General features: G+C 36.5%; 3 protein-coding genes across 6 annotated transcripts; 2 read left to right on the top strand and 1 right to left on the bottom strand.

The window, feature by feature from the left end:
• Window positions 1-472: 472 nt before the first annotated feature.
• LOC147761669 (uncharacterized) lies at window positions 473-1967 on the bottom strand. Its single transcript, XM_087014316.1, has 3 exons — window positions 1898-1967; window positions 1156-1368; window positions 473-898 (listed from the first exon to the last, which is right to left on the bottom strand). The coding sequence occupies exons 1-3, from the start codon at window positions 1956-1958 to the stop codon at window positions 600-602; spliced, it is 573 nt and encodes a 190-aa protein (XP_086870442.1). The 5' UTR covers window positions 1959-1967; the 3' UTR covers window positions 473-599.
• Window positions 1968-4047: 2080 nt separating this feature from the next.
• On the top strand, window positions 4048-13310 carry LOC106164304 (uncharacterized). The gene is made up of 3 exons (XM_013542185.2): window positions 4048-4228; window positions 12117-12180; window positions 12451-13310. Exons 1-3 carry the CDS (start codon window positions 4196-4198, stop codon window positions 12816-12818), a joined length of 465 nt encoding a protein of 154 aa, XP_013397639.1. The 5' UTR covers window positions 4048-4195; the 3' UTR covers window positions 12819-13310.
• Window positions 13311-13463: 153 nt separating this feature from the next.
• LOC106164276 (uncharacterized) lies at window positions 13464-22009 on the top strand. Of its 4 annotated transcripts, none has more exons than XM_087012757.1 (3): window positions 13464-14576; window positions 20065-20159; window positions 20885-22009. In XM_087012757.1, the coding sequence occupies exons 1-3, from the start codon at window positions 14367-14369 to the stop codon at window positions 21573-21575; spliced, it is 996 nt and encodes a 331-aa protein (XP_086868883.1). In that variant the 5' UTR covers window positions 13464-14366; the 3' UTR covers window positions 21576-22009. The 4 variants fall into 4 exon arrangements, with proteins under 4 accessions (XP_086868883.1, XP_086868882.1, XP_086868885.1 ...); XM_087012756.1 differs by having other exon boundaries at window positions 20062-20159; XM_087012759.1 differs by lacking the exon at window positions 13464-14576 and adding an exon at window positions 15575-17534.

Below are 22009 nucleotides of genomic sequence, written 5' to 3'. Positions count from 1 at the left end.
TATTTTCTTTATCAAGAGTGGGGGAGGGGTGGGAAATTCCTTTGGGTCCACACATAACACTATAAATACAAAGGAATTCCCCGTGCAACAAAGGCAAAATAAATATTATGTTAACAAATCCCGATGGACTTACCTTTGAATAAATACAATCAACTTAATATTTCCAATATACCTTCTCAAAACGACATCAGAAAGCAAATTAAGTAAAATCAACCAAAACGGTGCAGCAGGCTTTGCAAATTTCACTATTTTGATTTATTTCAAATCGTGCCAGGGGCGAAGGGCCGTCTTCAGGATCTTTCTGTGCGAAGACGGTCAAAAATGGAGGAATAATCAACAAAAAAATAAAATAAATAAATAAATAAATAAATAAAAATAATAATAATAATAATAATAATAATAATAATAATAATTATTATTATTATTATTATTATTATTATTATTATTATTATTATCAAATTTGCATCCCGAGGGTTGGATAAATACATTCTTGAATAGGAAATATACGATTAAAAAACACTCATTTTTCTCTTTTTTTATGACTGTCACTTCTGACTGTCCAACATATTTTCAACGTCAACGTTATTCTTCCCATGTTACTACAGCAACCTGTAGTAAAATTCAACAATCTTCAAAACTGGCAAAATTGTAATTCCTAAATTAAGTTCCAGTTGAGGTAGGTTACTCAGTCTCCTGCCGCTTGTTGGTTTTGCAGTAGAGGGATCTGTGATACATCTTTTTTCCTCTTTCAGCCAAGCTTGCTGCAGTATGTAACTTATTTGTGGATTTTTTCGACATTTAATGAGCAGAGTGTCGATACAACCGCTATGATGGCACGAGTCAGTGCGTTCTGAAAACAATCTTTGGCAAGTCCGCATTTGTGATAAGCACTGGTCAGCTAGAAAAAATGAAATGAAGACAAAATCATCTGACTTATATTGTGATATACATGTACATGTAGCTGAGAGGAAAAGAGGCGAGAGTTTTACTGGAAAACACGTGTGACAGTGCACTAACTACAGTGACTACAGACGACAGATTTCACAGATATTCACAGATATGTCTCTAGATAAATAGAAAGTCATTTGCTCTGTTTGGATTTTTCCGTTTTCCCCTATATAATCTGCCACCCTAGTAGAGGGTAGTTATACTCACCACCGTAGGGATCGACAGTGTATGACCTTGACCTAGTCGACCCAAAACATTTCTTCTCCATGCGAGTCCACACTTGAGTAAGCTGGATCTTAATTTGCGAATAGTGAACGCAGTGGAACAATAAAATTTCAATACAATCTCTGTACTGGCACGAGTCTCGTGTGAACCGGTGTGTGGTGCGACAACGAACGCTTTGAGTGATGCAATTATCCTCTGAAAAAAATTTAAATGGCTACTTTTAATAATGAACATATGACTATGTAGAATCATGTTGCGCTCGCACATCACAACTTTTTCCTAGTTAGGCCTACTATCCTGGGGACATTTTAGGCGACTCTCTCTCGCCACAGTATTTCTTTTATTGGTCAAAGCGAAATTGTACATTTATAAAGTGCCTCTTTCTGTGAAAGACTTGAAAAAGAAAATAAGGCTAATAATGGGTTAGAATTAAAAATGACAAAAAGGCCTCCAAATCACCCCAATATAACACGTTTCCAAGCCCAAATTTTAGAACTCGGTGAAAATAAATTTTTGGGTCCGGTCAAAAGCTATTTCGGCGATTTTGTTTATAAGGCTAATAACAAATGTTATAGTTCTGGTGTTTAAACGGGAATTCAGCGATAAAATGAATAAACTGTCTTACCTATTTATGTTTCATTTCAAATCGCTTTATGTAAATTATTGTCTATCAATTTAAGTATTGGATATATCAGAGATGACACTTTAGGGGCAAGACACTTACCTGAGAAGAATTCGTTCGCGACGCTTTGTTGAAACGAAATGATAAACACAAGGGCAACCATAACCAGAATCATCTGAAAATGAGGGAAAGAAGAATAAATCCATAGAAAATATTCACAGTTTTGCTTTTACATCTAGCTCTCTTTCCCTCTCTCTCCCCCCTCTCTCTCTTTACACACACACACACACACACACACACACACACACAGTATATATATTTTCACCAATCATTCGTTCCAATAATAACAGCCCTGTTGTCATATTCATATGCCGACATAATTCACCTGACTAATATTGTGATGAAGCTGAGAGGGAAACAGCTAGGCGGGCGTTTTACTTAAGAACACACTTGAAGGTGTGACAGTGCGTTACCTTCTACAGAAATAGCCGAAAAATATGAAGAAATTAGCCTGGTAATGTTTGCCGTGCTTCTAAAATGAGAGGTAGAGTGCAACAGGCAATGTTTACCTCTGTCTTTTATTATCTACGTTAATATTCATTTTGTGAAGGCTAAAAGCATGGGACGTATACCGAATATCACGTAAACTGAAGAAAAAAAAAACTACTTTTCAACATGGGTAGCTATTGAATATCTCTGCACAATTTCTAATGTTTAAAGTACATCATAGAGTTTTAAGAACATCATTGAGTTTAAAGAACATACAATCATTGAGTTCTCATCAATTGACTAGTTTATATAACAGATGTCGTATTAAGTATAATCCAATATTACAGTTTTCACCATGACATAAACTTCGATTTTGGTTTCTTATGGTTGAAGTTTTAATTGATAACCCATTTCATTCACCATGTGTCAAAATAATGGTAATTAAAAAAGAAAACTTACAGATCCACTTCCGACATGTGTACAGAATAAAAAATGCCTTTGTAGTTATAAAATTTATCTCTACATGTATAATTCGCAACCTTGCCCGATAGGCTACGAGATTTTCTCACTAAGTCAATTTTTTACATGGAGCAGATCAACTTTTACCTTGCATGGCCTGGGCCTCGATTGGATATTCTCCATATCTGGTCGCTCTGTTTTTTTTTTTTTTTTTTTTTTTTTTTTTTGTTTTTTTTTTTTTTTTTTTTTTCATAAAATATAAACAACCCCAATGTTTTGTTTTGATAACTATCCTACGTCGTGAAATCCCAGTGTTGTGAAGCCACTGCTTGTCCATTCTAAATGGACTCACGGAAAGACACAAAGGTCTGCTTCCCAGGTTCCATTTGTTTCAGAAAAATTGGACGTCAATCTGTCATCATTTTCGCGTCTTTGTCCGTGTAGGTGACACATCTTTTTTGACATCCCATATGATTAAAGTTTTATCGCCGCCGCGCTCATCGCGAAACACAGACAAGAAAGTCTCCAAGCCACTTGCAATTAGGTCGCTTATTTTGAACATTGTAGTTGAGAAGTGTTATATATATATGATATACGATACTACATGTGTATGCCTTTGTTCGTTTAGAAACCATGTGTTATTTATTACGGTCAGTAGACCTACTCTCTAGAACAAACCCCCTTTAATTATTGTTTTTTAACCAAATTTTCCTTTGATCGTAAGATAAAAATTAACTATATTTTGTAGTTTTGATTGTTTCTTTACAGAATAAAACATGGCACTTTTTCTCCCCAAAATATGAAATTAAATAGGAAATACAATTCCAAACCCATAGGCCCTATATAGGGCCTAGTAGGCCTATAGGCCTATAGATAGGCCCTACTCCCTCCGTAACGTTCATTTAAAATATTTATTTGACACATAAATTCACTCCTAAATCTTAAATGGAGAAACAGAATGATAATGTCTTTTTTAAGACAGCATGAATTTCATAGCTGAATTTTTCCTTAGGGCCTATTAAAGTTTTCTCTCCTGCTCTCCGTGCGCTTTAATTCTTTACTTTTTTTCTGTCAAAAGTCTGGTTCATTTGAAAAAGAACGGAAAGCATCACATACTGCTTTAATTGTTGATTTATCTGTTCATCTAATTACCTTCAAATATTAATTCCTATTAACCTACAAACAATCCCTTTTTGCAGTTTTATTTGGTGGAGGGGGGGGGGGGGGGGGGGGAGGGGTGATATTCAATCATTTATGTCTTCAAGACGCATGCGCGACATCATTTTCTAAAAGTGGGTCAAGCGGAACTTGAACGCATTTACAACACAAATAGGTGCGAGGCAAGTGTCAGCTGAGAGGGATGAGTAAACCGGCCATTACTCCTATATTGTGGCGTATCCTGTTCTTGTAAACATATTTAGGAGTAAAGAAGGTTTAAAATACACCGCGAATATGGCTGGGAAGGAGAAATATACTGCTGTTCAGGTAACGTAGCTCAAACATTAAATGGGGCTTTCAAATTTATCGTAAAGCCTATTGATTCACGCGAAGGTCACAAAGGCGTATTTTTCAACGTTATATAGACCCATATAGTATTTAAGTGGATCCTTAGTATTTTATTCTGTATCGGTATCGGCATACCGTAGGCCTGTATTCATGTATCATTCCCATTCTCCGAGACAAGATGTAGGCCTACGTGTTTTTGACGTCCTTTCCCTCCCTCACCCCCCCCCCCCCAACCCGGTCCCCCAACCGGTTGGTCTCTTACACGCGCTGTATCGATATGGGGTTTTGATATCTACCAAAATACTATTGCATTTTTATGTACAGACACAGATGTGTCTGTACATATTGCCATCACCTGCGTCTGTCGTCGCCGATGCCGATGGCGATGGCGATGCCGATGCCGATGCCGTGCACTTTCCTTGTAAACAGGATAAGTGGAGGGCAGTTTTACTTTTTGGCTTTATATTTACAGAGCTGGTGAATATTCATAAAACGCAGGTCAAGTTCGAAAATCAGCATGATCGGGCCATTATTGTAGAAGTTATGCTGTTTTTTCACTTTTCAGCATGTTTTTCACATTTCCTCAGATTCAATTCTTAGGCATGTTAACAGTCTCATTATTAAACTAATAAGATACGTAAAAGTTTTTGTTTGACATTTCCTGCATCTTTACAACATTGTTAGTTGATTTTGGAAAAATGATGGTAAACTTGTTATCGTGTATTGTGTAATAAAGTTTCAAAAATGGAAATAAACTCATATCATTGCATTTTGTCAGATTCAATCATTCACTATGTTCAGAATCTCAGAATGGAAGAAATTGGACATTTAACACTGCTTTATTGATATTTTTCCCATCTCATCAATTTTCTTAGTTGATCATATAAAAATGGCAGTAAACTGTTAATTTTGTTTTATGTTAAAAATTGTTAAAAATGGGAAAAAAAACATTTCAGAACAGTGCTGTCTTATTTACATTTTGGCATTTTCAAGTTGTGACTTTGAAGTTCCATGGGCCTGAAGACCTTTGCTAGTCACATTTTCTGAATATCCATGATACTAATATTTTATTATTAAAAATTGATGGTCATTATGCTGTTAAACATTATGTAATATTGCATCCAAATTTGAAAAAAACCTATTTTGGGCACTGCTCCCATGATGACCATTTAAGAAAAACCATGTCACTTACTGTTCTCAAACAGTACAGTAAATATATATATAGATGTGTCTGTACATATTGCCATCACTTGCGTCTGTCGTCGCCGTCATCGCCAGCCCCGACGCCGTGCACTTTCATTGTAAACACGATAAGTGGAAGGCAGTTTTACTTTTTGGCTTTATATTTACAGAGCTGATGAATATTCATAAAACACAGGTCAAGTTCGAAAATCAGCATGATCGGGCCATTATTGTAGAAGTTATGCTTTTTTTTCACTTTTCAGCATATATGCAACCCTGTAAACACATATTAAGGAAAACCGATAGGCCTGTTGTCATGAAACTCACAGGAGTAATCAATCTTACTACAACGCAGGTCAAGTTCGAAAATCGGCATGATCGGGCCACTATTTTAGTAGTTATGCTGTTTTTTCACTTTTTAGCATATATGCAACACTGTAAACACAATATAAGAAAAACAGATATTGACATTAAACTCACAGGAGTGGTCAATCTTACTAAAATGCAGGTTGAGTTTGAAAATGAGTATAATCGGGCCATTGTTTTAGAAGTCATGCTGTTTTTTCACATTTCCTCAAATTCAATTCTTAGGCATGTTAACAGTCTTATTATTTAATTAATAAGACACATAAAAGTATTTGTTTGACATTTCCTGCATCTTTACAACATTTTTAGTTGATTATGTAGAAATGATGGTAAACTTGTTATCGTGTATTGTGTAATAAAGTGTCAAAAATGGAAAAAAACTCATTTTGTCAGATTCAATCATTCACTATGTTCAGAATGTCAGAATGGAGGAAATTGGACATTTGCCACAGTTCTATTGATATTTGTCCCATGTCATCAATTTTCTTAGTTGATCATATAAAAATGGCAGTAAACTGTTTATTTCATTTTATATTAAAAAGTGTTAAAAATGGAAATAAACCCATTTCAGAACAGTGCTGTCTAGTTTTTATTTTGGCATATTCAAGGTGTCACTTTGAAGTTCCATGGGCATGAAGACCTTTGCTAGTCACATTTTCTGAAAATCCATGATACCTTTATTTTATTATTAAAAATTGATTGTCATTATGCTGTTAACCATTATGTAATATTGCATCAGAATAGAAGAACACACAATTTTGGGTGCTGCTGCCATGAAAACCATTATGGGAAAACCATGTTACTTATGATTGCCAAACTTTCAAAAAAGAAATACAGGACTAAAATGCAGCCTGAGTTGGAAAAGCAGTCTAATTGACTTCTTTTTCTGGAAGTTATACATTTTCAGAGTGTGAACTTGAACTCCTATGGGGCTGAAGCCTTATGCTTGTTACACATTTTACTTACATTGGAATTACCTGTTGAGCATAATTAAAATTTGATGTTGAATTTGCAGTTTAACATAATATACTTTTGCGTCAGAATTGACAGTACCCTATTTTGTTTTTTCCTGCTTTTTGTCTGTACATTTGACAGCTTTGCTGCCTTGTTTCAGCATATATACAGCACCGATAACACCATAAATGGAAAACCATTTTACCTTTTGGCTTGAAACTTACCGAACTGATGAATATTCATAATACGCAGGTCAAGTTTGAAAATCAGCATGATTGGGTCATTTTTACTGAATTTAGGCTATTTTTTCACTTTTTTCAGCATATATGCAACACTGATAACACGATAAGTGAAAAACAGATAGGCCAATTGTCATAATACTCTTAGGAGTGGCCAATCTTACTAAAAGGAAGGTTGAGTTGGAAAATCAGCATAATCGGTCCATTATTTTAGAAGTTATGCTGTTTTTTCACATTTCCTCACATTCAATTCTTAGGCATGTTAACAGTCTCATTATTTAACTAATAAGATACGTAAAAGTGTTTGTTTGGCATTTCCTGCATCTTTACAACATTGTTAGTTGATTTTGTAAAAATGATAGTAAACCTGTTATCGTGTATTGTGTAATAAAGTGTCAAAAATGGAAAAAAAAAAATATCTTTACAGTTTGTCAGATTCAACCATTCACTATGTTCAGAATTTCAGAATGGAGCAAGTTGGACATTTATAATTGTTCTATTGATATTTTTGCTTTGACAACATATTTTTGATTGATCATATAAAAATGACAGTAAATTGATTATTTTGCTTTATGTAAAAAAGGTGTTGAAAATGGAAATAAACTCTTTCAATACAGTTTTCTCTTGTTTACATTTTGGGATTTTCAAAGTATGACTCTGAACTCTATAGGCTAGTCACATTTTCTGAATATCTATGATACTTTTATTTTATTATAAAAAAAATTATGGTTATTATGCTGTTAAGCATTGTGTAATATTGCATCAAAATTGAACAAAACCCTATTCTGGGCACTGCCTCTGTAGTGGCGGTGAAAGGAAAACCATGTCACTCGCTCTTCTCACACTTACAGGAAAGAAACATAGGACTGAAATACAGCTTCAGTTGAAAAATTGTCTCATTAGTTAATTGTTTGGAAGTAATACAGGTTTTTTTGTGAAAATTTTTATCTTTCACATGTTGCAATTTTCAATGTGGGACTTAGAGCTCCCTTGGGCATGAAGCCCAGTGGTAATCAAATTTTCTTAATGTCCTTGTTTTTAATAGTAGATATTTTAAAATTGGTGGTATTTAATTAGTTAATCATTATGTAATGTTGCATCAAAATTGACAAAAAACCTACTTTGTGCTCTGCCACCATTAATATTATGTAAAGTAAAGTGTTACTTTCTATTTTTTAACTATTCTTACAAAAATGATTCTTAGGATTGACATACAGCTCATATTAGAGAACCAGCTCTATTGGATTATTATTTTTATTAAATTTATGAATTTTTTGTGAAATTTTCATTTTTCTCACTCTGGCACTTTCTAATTGTAAACTTGAACTCTGATGGGCCTGGAGCCTGCTTTTAATTTCATCAGTGTTACCTGTACGTTGTGCATAATTAAAATTTGATTTTGACTGTGCAGTTAAACATAATGTATTATTGCGTCAGAATTGGCAGTCTCCTGTTTTATTTTGTACATTATTGTTTTCTGCTTTTCTTAAGGTGTGACTTATGGGCCTGAAGACCTTTGATAGACAAATTTGTGTGGTCAGTCTGTAAATTCCCCTTGGGTATTCACTAGGCTATAAACTCATTTGCCTAATTAAGCGGCCATTAAATGAAATTTCATATAGCACACCTGTTGATATTTCCCTGTAAACTCCCAAAGGTTAAGCTCTCTGCTAGATAACATAGTGTCCATAATAAGGAAGCAGTGAATAGCAGCTTCATTGGAATTATATTTTTGTTGTTTTCTTTTTAATTTTTTCTCCAACACTGGCATTTTTAAGATGTGATTTTTAACTCCCATCCACCTGAGGCTCTGCACATTTTCAGTATTTCCACATAAGCAGTTGTATTGGTATTTATGTCTTTAAACACGCTGTAATATTATTTTATGCACTGTCATCATTTTTCATATATTGGGACTTTCATCATGTGAATTTTAACTCTCATGGTCCTGAAACTGTAATCTTATTGAAGGGGTGGATTGAAACCATTTTCTGGGTCTCCTGGAAGACAGTCAGATTTTAAAGTTAATATTTACGGGTTTCTGTTGGAAGACCATCAAAATGGAGGATGGATCAACAAAGATACTTTGGAATACTGTCAGAAAATATCTTTGGATCTGCTCCTGTTATTGACCATGTTACCTGTTGTGCATGATTAAAAATCAGTGTTGACTGACTGTGCTATTATAAGCATATATTATTGCATCAAAATTGACAAAATGACCTATTTTGCATCTTTTTTTTCCTGTTTTTTGTCTGTACATTTGACAGCTTTGCTGCCTTGTTAGAATCGGAAGTACTCATCTGCTGAAATCTAAGGTCAGACAGTTTACGAAATCTACGGTATATGGGGAATATTGCCTATAATCGAGTTTAGCCTTCCTGTGTGTTGAATAATCGATCCTAGAGCAGTCTATTTTCAGCATTCATATTATAATGAGGAACTGGTATATACTAGTATATGATCTCCCCTTTTGTTCATTCATATGACTCTGTGTTCGTAGTGGAATACAGTCCGTTCAGTAGGCTGTGAAATTGCTCGAAATACTGATTCTGCGTTTTCAGAGCTTTTCAAGTATTTTGGAATTATTAACAAGATAGAAGTTGGCCTATTGTAGTCAAATTTGAAGGTGCTGATCTGATTAGGAGAATGAACATTAGGCTACCAGAAATGTACCTCTAAATATGAGTCTTAAGCAGCATAAATCTAAAAAAAAGTGCATTAAAGAGTTTTCTTATAATATTTCTAGAATTCATGTTCCCTGACACATGAACACCCTGCAAAATCTTATTGGTCACTTCATATGAAGCTTAAACTGGTTGAGAAGGCATGGCTTAATTAATTTATTAATGACTTGTACTTAAGGTGGAACTGTAGGCCTACGTTAGTGCATGTTACATAGGTATAGGCTATTTATAAACACATCAAGAATCGGGCAGCTTCATGCACAGTTCATCATGCCAGCTAAATGCTCATGTTAACCCATACTGCAGTGCCATTAATTGAACTCATAGACTTAAATTGGCATCATTATACTTATTTCCACGTGAAGGCTCTTCCATCAAAATGCAAAAATGCAATGGGTGGTTGACCAGAAATAATACTGAATGCAAGGCCTTTAAAAGAACTGGAGATGGGGAAGTTCGGGGGGGGGGGGGGGGGGGGGGTTAGTTAGGCATTCCTTACTTGACTCCTTCAAACAGATAAGAGTTTGTTTTTAAATAATGTTTTTCAACCCATAGCCTTCCAGGATAAAAATTGCTTTTGTTAAGATTAATTTATAACTTGTGATTGTGAAGGACCATTATTTTCGTGGATTACTGATAGGATAAATCATTACTTTATGGAATCATACAGCAGGTATTATCACAGATATTACCTTGGCAAGCCATGGGTTTGAACAGTGTAGGCCTACTGTACATTCCCAGTATATATATTTTACCACAATCTGTTATCTGTTTGGTCCTGTATCATTAGGTTACACACACACACACAGACACACACACACACACACACACACACAGTCTCTCTCTCTCTCTCTCGTGTAACAGAATGCTATGTACTTGTAACACAAGAAATTTGTGCTGAAGTGTGGAAAATTATATATTTGGTGAACAGTTTAGTTGTACATGTAAATAACCATGTACAGCCCGCAGTGACGTTAATTTTGGTCCGGTGTAACAGGAGTGGTAGTCCGCTAGAAACCGTGGTCCACTTCCCATTACTTTGTACAGGTGACATCCGTCCCATATACTAACCCCGATACTCTGACTAACCCTGTCAGGTACTAATTAAGGGATACCGGATTTCTATTTGTAGGACTACCATTCCTGTCACACTGGTTCAAAGTTAACTGATAAATATTCTGGTCACAGTACAGGTACATCTGGCAGTGTGTGTATAGAAATGGAAATCATCAATTTTATTTTCGGAGAATTCCACGCAATGGCAAGTTTTGCGTTGATAAAACACATGTTGCGGTGAATAATAATACATAAACAATACAGACTACATTTTAACAAAAGTGAGTCATTGTGATGGATAATTTACCTGGACGGTGATGACCTGAATGACGCAGAAATAGCTATATAAATTAGTCCGTAGCGGCCTCTGATAGTTCATTTCAGTTTCATATACATGTATGTATATAATGTGTAATACGAGTAATGTCATCCTTTACTATAAATAGTAAATAACACGCAGCATCCGCCGTGACATCTCAGTTTTTACGTCAGTTGGGGAGCAAGTTAAAGGGATAATAACTCTTCGTTTCGGCCAAAAAATGAATTTTCCTGGAGTAAACAACAATTTTCCCATACTTACCAATGGTTTATGAGTCCATTTTTACATTCAAAGTTAGTCCCTGGTTTTTTTCTAAAAAGTTTGGTTTTTTGTTAAAATCTCTTAAGAGATTTTAACAGAGTATAGCCATCAATGGAGGTCACGTGGTCTAAAGACAAGCTCTGACATCAGAATAATAGCTATAACTGCCGGTTTTTGTGGTTAAACAGAATATATTATATTTCTATGAGTTATTCACAATGTTTTTATTGTGAAATATAGATCTCATTCGAAGAGTTATTATCCCTTTAACTGTTTTTTTTACAATGGTCAATGAAGCTGTAGGCCTACTCTTGGAATGGAGTACAGTTTAACAAGAACCCGTATGTCTTATGTGCCAAAAGACATTGCAGGCCTCTGAGCGTTCGTTTTGTTCATACTATTACGTTCATTATATGGGTAGAGTCTCGCTTATTTAACAATAACAACACCGTGTTTATATTATTTGGAACACTGAGTGTATTATTTGGCCTAGCAGTGCACGGAGTATATTGTGGAGGTATTTGTCTGAATGCTTCTGACGGTGTTTAAACATGCGTGCTCTTTTAACAAGATCTTTGATTGGTTACTGGGTTTTTCCTTAATTTGACTTCCCTATGCCTCAGATATAAATTCTGTACCGAAGGATACTTTTCTATAAATATTTACATTTAAAAATACATATTTTGAGGTCTTCGAAGATATTTATCGCTAACGACCAAGACAATATGATGAAAATCAAGATAATGTGTACATCTTAAGGTTCCTTTTTTTCTCAATCTGATCTATTGAATTTACTTTTTCAGCTGTTAATAACAGGAGTAGTGTTTGTCGCCATTTTGAGAGGGAGTTTCGCTGAACTGCTGTCGGGTAAGCATTGCAGGCAGGTGGTGATGTTATATAACAAATATAGGAATGGTGACTCAGTTTATATTAAGTGCAGTGTAGTGTTAAAAATAAACGAACAAATATAAAGAGAGAGAGGAGGAACCTAATGGTGATTATAGTTGCACCATTTTGAAGTTCCCTTATTTATGTTATGTTATTTTATTTTATTTATTTATTTATTTTTTAGGGGGGCAGTTTTCAGGTTAATTACCAAGTTTCCACAGAATTCACGTTCTTAATTTCCTTTTCCAGCCGAAGACTGTACCATAAATCTAGTCGCCCAGTGCACCACTCCATACAACAGAAACAATGACCCGTGTCAGTACAGAGACTGTGTGGCTGACCTGCTGACGAAGTGCAGCCAGCACGAGTACGTACGACTCGAAATGAACCAAGTCTGGAACACCATGGAGAGAAAATGCTTCGAGGCGACAGGTCTGACGTCAGCAAGGACGACTACGGTACCGACGACGACCTCCACGACAAGGTCGACCTCTACCGTCAGCACCACTGTCACCAGTAGCACCACTGTCGGCGACGTGAATGGTGCTACGTCGGTGACGTCTTTGGCGTTTTTCCCTTGTATCCTACTGGCGTGCCTGTCTACGATTCTCACTTAGTTTACTCAAGCGAACTTACGTTAAGTTTTTTTTCTTGCTCTTTTGGCAAGATTGTTATGTAGATATATCATATACCAGTACAATATATAGTAAAATATATGGGCAGTTACTGGAAAGTTTACTGCACGGGCCAAACCTTGCTTCTGTTGCGAACAAAATTAAGCATTACTCGTATACAGTGTATTTCGTATGATTTTTTTTTTCTCAGATTGAAAATCGGTCTAGTCGAAAGTGCTTTGATTGATCAAATGTGCAATTTACTTGGTGCTGTGAAGTAAAGGGAGCACTGCCGTATTATAAAAGTATACATATGGGATATGGTTATTATTTATAATCCAAACTATCGTTTACAGTAGTTGTACCGCTTTGTCATCATTAATGCACGGGTATAGCAGTGTAAGAAGTACCTGCTTTCCAAATTTAGATATTTCATACATCGTTTTTTTTTGTTTTTTCCAAGTCATCTCTAATAAAAGTCAATGTATTCCGTTATCTTTTGCGTTAGATAAATGTGTGTCAGCCAAGTTTAATGTTGTACGCGAATTGCAGTGAGCAGTGGACTCAGTCTCACTCAGCCAGCCGTGTGTAGAAAGGATGGGAAGCGCCTTGAATTTATTTTTGCTTGCTGAGGACCACATCTTTAAAATCGGCCTTCAAATCCCGTGAAATTTCTGACTGTCGGGCTTCGTTTGGCGGGGAGGGGAGTTCACCCAATACAAACGTCAACCACAAACCACGGTTTATTTTATTTCTTTGCATCTGGCAGACAACCCCAAATTATAGGAAAGAGGTACGGGGAATATAGAATTATGCATTTATTTATAAACAATTTGATTAAAACTAATAAACAATTAATTTTAGTTGTCTCAGAAACCACGCCCGATGAGAACGGCATTATTAATGTCTGTTCTTCAGATCTAGGATTTGCTTACTCTTGAGAAAGAATTTAAAAAATGATAATAACATTAATGACACAACCAATCTAACAATAATTAGATTGTTTACTAAGCTAGCACGGGATATTTTTTAATTAATTGTGCCTTAAGGCCTCTCATGGTCGGTCCATACCTCGGTAAACTGAAGGGTGTTTTAAAGGCAGAAAATCTAGGTGAGGGTTACTTTCGCGTGCGGCTTGATAAAATAACAGTGCACGCTGATAGAAGTGACCATGTAGATGCAGACACTATTTATAACGCTATAAGATGGCACAGGTGAATAGTTTGGATTAAAATGAAAAGGTTGCCTGGCCAATTATCTTTCAGGCCAAAATTTCGTTCACTTTCGAATCGGAATCTATCAACAAAAGCCATCTTAAGTACGTCTTAAAAGACCTACTTAGGCCTACTGGTTTAAGTTGTATTTTGTATGTCATTAAATTGTCTTATGTTGCGTTTCTTTCAACTTGACGTCTACTGCTTCAGCTTGGGTCCAAGAACACGAATTCTTTGGATTTGGAAGTTTTGACCAATTTACATATGAAATTATTTTTGAGACTTAAAACAGCTCCCACAAATCGAGGGAGTATGGAGAACCAGTGGAATAGCACAGATGCGACCAGTCACAATTGCACCTGTCGCAACTGCTGCAATCCACTACCACGTGACGTGTATCACTTCGATACGCGGAAATCCCAGGCACGGGAAATTCCCATTCAAACCCAGTCGAATTCACCGTGGAACACGCCATATTTTTCACCAGTATATTTATCTTTATATAACATCCACAGGCGTTTTAACCCAGGTGAACTCAGATATAAAGGTAAGATATTAGACCGGTGATATTAACACTTGGGTCTTGGTAGGGGGGGGGAGTAAGGAAGGTTGGCTGACTCTTACTCTGATCACTTGACTACACTCGGCGAGAATTCCGCCGTCGTATTTCAAGAAAACATAATGATTCTTATGAAATAAGAAAACTAGGACTGAACAGACTGCTAGCCTAGAACGAGTATGTGGCTGTGTAGCATCTGAAGAGATACATCGTGGAGAGAGAGAGAGAGAGAGAGAGAGAGAGAGATTCGGGTGTGGATTTGCCTTGGTATCATTCCTTATCTGAAAGCGAAACCTCTCTGCCCTCATTTAGAGTGGCCTATCTACAGGTTGCACCTCAGTAAATAGGAAGTAATGTATGATGGTTACAGAATGTGTGTGAAGTGGGTGTGTGTGTGTGTGTGTGTGTGTGGGGGGGGGGGGGGTAGGAGTCCCAAATTAATTAAGGTTGGTAAAAATTACCCATTTTGATATAACGTTCAGCATTTATGGCAGAAAAAAATTGGTTCACATTCGGCAAGAAAATGATGGAGAATGTGTTTTTCCCCTGAAGTCCCAGTCTATCTACATGTACGTGAGTACAAAGCGATTGTTAAAGAAGAATTTCATCAGCTGTGTTAAGTTGTAAGAATGATGTGATTTTTTCTTCACACAACAGCTAATATTGAGATAGACATCGAAATATTGGAGGTAAACCTTATCTCAATATTAGCTGTTGTGTGAAGAAAAAATCACATCATTCTGATTGTTAAAGAAGGATTAAAACTTAACTTTCTAATGTCTAAATATTAGGCCTACTAAAAGCATTATGATTAGGCTATGACGTTCTGGTGTGATGAAAATACTGGAGTAAATGTTCATGCTTAGCTATATAAAGGAGTTGTACTGTCTATATGGATTTTAGAGTTTTCATTTATTTTATTCTATCATATTTTTATTAACTATTTATGTTATTATTTTATTGTTATTGTCTTTTTTTTGGGGGGGGGGGTTGTAAGCGTAGATTCATTGTCATGCGAAGAACAGCAAAAAGCGTGCTAGACAACAGTGACGTCAGTATACGGTTTCGGTTTTACTTTAAATAGGGAATCACTAATTTTCTAACGGCTGTCACTGCTATGTCTTACCAAAAAATGACAAATGAATAACTCATTTGAATCGAGCATTAGTGAAAAATATCTAGGTAGGGGTTGCAGAATTTTATAAACTTCGTTACCCTAACTCTAAAACACGATTGAAAAATTGACAAGCTGGCTGTGGTTGCTGTTTTCGGTTAAATCACCTTCTGCAACCTTTCAGTCGAGCGGTTGGTTCATTCTCTGCATAATAATGAGACCAAATACGAGAAAATAACACCCTGGACGCCGTACGAAGCTTCTGGAAAAATGGCTCAAAACGCGCAGGTTGAGCAAGATTTGTAAATAGTAGGAACCAAACGAGGAAGTGAAATCACTAGCGGTTTCTCACGGTATTTGCGCGGCTGGAGGCTTACAACGGAGAAATAATACATTGTTACACATGTTGTTAGAAAGTCTTATTCAATGTACTTTTTAAATATATTTTCATAATTATCATCGGACGAAAATATTGGAAGTTATGATGGGGAAAAAACAAACAGCGAGGTTAAGTTTTTTCCCGTTTTGGTCATAAACCTCCTGGTTTGATCAAGTGGAAGCCCCGTGGCTTAATAGCCGAATTCGAGCACTCATTGGCTGAAACCAGGAAGGTTCTATGGAAAACAGGCTTCAGCAACTCTCTAGATCTGTTACTCCAGGGGCGGATTTAGGCCGTCTTCTGGGTCTTCCAGAAGACGGTCAGATTTTCAAGTTCAAGGCAGTGCACTTGTACTGAACCCCCAATAAATAAAACAACTTTCGTACACTTTTATAGATAAACTAAATCGTTTTCGTATATTTGGATGTAGCATAAATTAATGGCGAATTACATGCTACAAGTAGTTTGTTTTACAGTGCGTTATTAATGCGCATACAATGTTTTGATAGAAGCGGTAAAATAGATGCAACTTAGTTGTGGTGCGAAAACACTTGACGCGTATTGGAGACTTCAGTTTAAATTGTAATTGAAAACAATAGGAGAGACAGAACAATTTAAATGAAACACGCTGTGAAATTTAAAGTCCTGTCGCAGTTTACTTATAATCATTGGTGATAAACAAAAACATTCAGAAAACATAAGCCCGGATGACCAGCGGAGAATAACAAAAACACACGAAGGTCAATTTTACACTGCAGACAGAGAAAGGGAAGACGAGGGCTATGACAGGGTTACGTGTGTTTGGCTGATCAATAAATGATGATCAACAGAATTGATAAATAACTTTATTTCAGTGTTTTTTTTTTTTTTTTTTTTTTTTTTTTTTTTTTTTTTTTTTTTGAGAGCAGATCATTTTCTTATAATATATTCTAACCAAATGCGGTATCTGCAATACTTCCTCTGTTTTCAAAAGGTGCTATAATGAGAAGTATGAATATATCTATTTCTGATTCCTTTTTGGGAATTTTGCTTAATCCGAAAAGACATCGTTCTCTTTCTCTCGGCAGGGAGAGTCGTCTTGTGTTTGATATTTTACAATTTTAAAAACAAAATATAAAAGCTATAATTGTGATTTTATTTTTACAAATTGTAAACCCTAAATTGTAAAATCAGAGATGGAAAGCGCCTTGAAAGCTGTGGCATGTGGTTTCTCAGAACAATGATGAAAATTTCGGGGACAGACAGTCGAATAAAAGATTACAACGAGCGGCAGCAAAGAAAGTTTCATCACAGAAATAAGAAAATGCCTGTTGAGATTTCTGGAGCACGCAACATTAACGAATTGCTGGCATGGGGAAGCTGGGGCCAACAGGAAAAGTGGACGGAAAGAGAAGTAGAGGAAAACAACGGGCACTTTGGATGGCAATTCTAAATGAATAGATTCAAAAGAAGGGTATGTTCACATGAAAGAATGTTAAAAAAACTAGAATCAAAGAATTGTGGAAAACCATGAAGGTCAACGGCGTTCCATATAACACTTAATAAACAAAATAAATAAATACATCAAAACTCAAACTAAAAACCGAAATGTTGAACTTTATGTATGGTGATGAGTTACAAAACGGACTCGGTTAAGATTTAAGAAATATTTTCTAAAGAATGATATTGATTTTATAGGCTAGTGGTCGGCCACATTTGTCCTTTGTCTCTCTTCCCTATATCAATTTTCTCAGGGAGCTTTTGAAAGAAGAAACATACTTGCCATCTCTCGTCTATATGCCAGTTTTCCCGAAAAAGAGAAACAAAAAATGATGGCAACATGAAATGTGACTCTATTAGTGTTCTTGCTTTTTCCTAGAAAGTCCAGCCAGCGCATTTATTTTTCTAACATCGTCTGGGCTCATTTTTCCACGAAGTTAATTGTGTATTATTGTTACGCGATATCTGCTGATTAGTAGGGATCATATCCAGACCGCAATGATGAGTCTCTCATTCTTGGAAGCGTGACATACATTCATAAAGGGAAGAAAAGGCGATCATGTTCTCGTAGCAACTGGTATCCTCTAACAGGCCTGTTGACTGAAATAGAAATAATAAAAAAACTGAAAAAAAGCGATTAACCCTATTCATAGTAAACGACGCGTGTTTGTTATCTTAATTTCTTATATATTATTTTTCCATGAAATTTCATGAATTTGTCACATTTTTATCCGCTTCCAGGAGATATGTCCGCAGCTTTGGTATCATCTATGGTTATCGTACTGGAAATAATTTAGGCTGCGGTCGTTTAATATATATTTTGCTGGGTTCCTAAAGGACTCACTTGATTTACGGTAGTTATACACAACATTTTCTAAGATGAAAACAAAAGCAAAATAATGATATATTTGAGGAAATAAAGATACCGATAAATTTTAGAGTAGAATAGTTCAACAGATGTGAATGACTTTGGTGCATCAGACTGATGTTGAAGAAGACGGGGTGACACTGAGAGTGCAAGTGATTACGTTTCAGAGGTTGAACATCAAGAATGTCAACAACTTTTTGTAACCAAATGGAGTAAATTTGTCAAATGAGAGACAGAAGTCATGGCAAGCTTGGGGTCCTAGAAGAGGCTGTGTAGGAGGTGTGACAGGGACTTGGTAATGAATGACCTCGGTCAGTCAGTTAGAATCAATCAATCAAATACAAGCCCATAGCAGTGACCCTTTTACGACCGAGAGCAACTAAATGGTAAAACTGAATATTTTGGAGTAAAGGCCACCTAGCCTAGCTGCAGGGGCGGATCCAGAGATATTTTCTGACAGATTTTCAAATTATTTTTGTTGATCCATTTTCCATTCCATCCAACAGAATTATTAGTTGCCCATCGGTGTAGACTTGAAAAATTCTGATTGTCTTCAAGAAGACCCAGAAGACGGCCTCAATCCGCCCTTGCTAGCACCGGGTGGAAACCAACAAAACTTTTTCTAAAGCAGGCTGCTTATTCCTACAGCCACTCAGTTTCATAGGGAAGCAGCTTTGTCAGATTCTGCACGCAGATGATGGCATCTTTGTGAACATCTTTGTGGCATCTTTGGCAAAAAAAGTCACCACAACTCTCCCTCTAATTGATGGTTCTATACTTAAGGCCAGCGTAGTGATGACATTAATTCCACATTATTTTTTCCACTGGACACAAGAGAAAGGTGCAAAGAGTTAGCATGATGCATATCTGTAAAAACTGAGCAAAAAAAAAAAAACATATTTGGCCCTTGTAGAGGGTATGCTCAGTGACCAGTTTGTTCCTGTTCACGTCGAACGAGTTTTTTTTCTTTTTCATATTAATGCATTATCTGAAGTCATGAAATTTTACATCAGTTACAAATCTTGTACCCCCCCCCAACCCCCTTCTGGCAAGAGAAAGGTAGGCAGACTACTAGGGCGATAGAAGGACTATGTCAACGATACCATTGTAGCCTGTGGTGTTACAGGTTAATAGTTGGCAAGATATTTGCAAAATACTGGAGCGCCTGGCGTCTGTTTATCAGCAAGGAGGTATTATCATTCGAGTAGAGAATTATGACAACAAAAGACCCAGGGGAAGGGGCTGTCCCGGAGGAACACAACACGTAACATTATAAATACGTACTGTCTCATACGGAGAGTGGGCAGAGATTTTACGTCACATTTTGGGCTCGATTGCACCTACACCACTTGCCCACCTTTGTCGCTGAAGTCTTCTAAAATCGCAAACGTCGCCTACCGCACGACATCTATGAATCACTTTTACCTAGAAACAGGGCCACGAAGACGTGGCTTGATTAATTTCCAAGTAGATGAAAATAAGTCGATATGATTAGTAAGCGAAAAATAAAGTTAGAAAAGGAGAGAGAAAAAAAATTAAATGAAATGCAGATGGGTTTTGAACGAAGAGAGAAAAAGAGGAGGTAGACAGTAGTGTCTTCACTATATAAATATATTTAATATATTGTTTCCAGAAGATGTCCTTGATGTACATTATATCCCGGATACAGGATGGTCACATTGACCCCAACCCTAAGTGGGGTGTTCCAGAGGAGGAGGTGGTCAGTAACAGGTGGGTGACTTGTGCATAGGTGGGGGGCATATACATAGTTTATTATTATTATTATTATTATTATTATTATTATTATTATTGTATTTCGTTAATTGTTTACAATATTAACATGTTATGTTTAATTTTCATTTTATTTACGATATTTTCATGTAAGACTAAAAACTTTGGCTTCGTTCACATGGAAAGTCTATTTTCTAAAAATCTATTTTCTATTCGCGGTATCTTGTGATCACTCCGAGCACAGCCGAGAATTAATTACAGCTTTGGAAGTAACTGGCTCGCGCTGCCAGTAATTACGCCGCGGGATATTCAGGCCACAGACCGTGATCATAAGATACCGCGAATAGAAAATAGATTTTTAGAAAATAGACTTTCCATGTGAACGATGCCTTTAATGAATCACCGGTCAGATAATCAGTAATTGAATCAATTGTTTTATCTTTTTTTTATGCAATATGTGCGATTGTGCGTGCTACTCTGCCTGGCGGTATATTAAGCTGTCTATAGTGCCACCTTATCATTTAAAAGTATGAATTAACTCATTCAAGCTATTAATACTTCTCTTTATTTCCACATTAGCACTTTGTTCTTATTTCAGTTCATATACACATTTTTTTTTCAAATATTGCTTAGGTACATGTTTTTTTCTATTTTTCGAAACATTCTTTCGAGCGAGTAGGTTGGTCACTTCCTAGCACTTCAAATAAACACTTTCTCATATTCAGAACCAAATTGATGTCCAGTCGCGGCCTGAAAAACTTTGTGCGCATGCGTGCTGTCCATGGCAACGAAGTTCACGTGATTACGGGGGGAAACCGCGCGCAATGGGAAAATAAGTTAATGGGCGGTCCCGTTGGCGACGCCTTGGTTACCAAACTCCTGAATATTGGACTTGAATGCGACCCAGGCGACTGCGCCATGTATATCTTCTTCCACGGCCCCTCAGGCACCGTGGGCCTCGCTCACTCGGGACGGGAAGGATCTATTAGGAAAGTAGCCGTGAAGACCGTTGAGGTAATGGCCTCCTACAACGGCTGTTCTCTCGAACAATACGTCGGCGATGTTCGGATTATCCAAGCCCCCGCTATATGTGCCGAACATTACCGAATGGATTATCTCGACGTTCCGCGTGACGATGTAGAGGACTGGCGACCACATCTTCAGGGAGCCTTCGATGTAGAAAGCACGGATAAAGAAAACTACGTCCGCTTGAGGGGGAGAGATGGGCCAATGGGTATAGACTTCGTAGGTTATAATGCATCCCAGCTTTGTAAGATCGGCATCAAGAAAGAACACCTTCAGTTGTCGTCCGTGTGTACATACGAGTCCGAGGATTACCCGTCTCACCACAAAGCGGAAGTAGAGGGCGCTAAAAACGGGAGGTTTATGGTGATGGCGTGGATGAGTGATAACTGATATGGAATATAGCGTGAAGGAAAGTTTCAACAACTCATGTACTGCAGTTGAAAACTAGCCACACACGTACGAATGTCTGATTAGAATAAGACTTCTGAAGTCTTGAAATTGAACTAAAGAGAGTACAGAACAAATCGAAAGAAATATTGCACTTGCTAGCGTAGATTTGGAAAATGAAGCTTGTGGACTTCATTTGAAAACCTTCTATAGTACTTTTTCATATTAATTAATGAATTAATTACTTTAATATTTATTTATTTATTTATTTATTTATTTATTTGCAGTAAAACGATTGAAAGTTTACCTGCATGGGACTTAAAATACATTTGGTAAACGTTGTGTGTAATTTTAACTGGATAATTATAATTTTATCTCTAAGCATATTTAATATTGTATAATGAATGTCATTTGAAAAATAAATTACAGAAAATATA

The sequence above is a fragment of the Lingula anatina genome, chromosome 5, assembly GCF_051362555.1.
Source record: "Lingula anatina isolate TDL-2025a chromosome 5, LinAna3.0, whole genome shotgun sequence".
NCBI lineage: Eukaryota > Metazoa > Brachiopoda > Lingulata > Lingulida > Lingulidae > Lingula > Lingula anatina.
The sequence above is the reverse complement of the archived record's forward strand: the minus strand, read 5'-3'. Positions and strand labels throughout refer to the sequence as shown.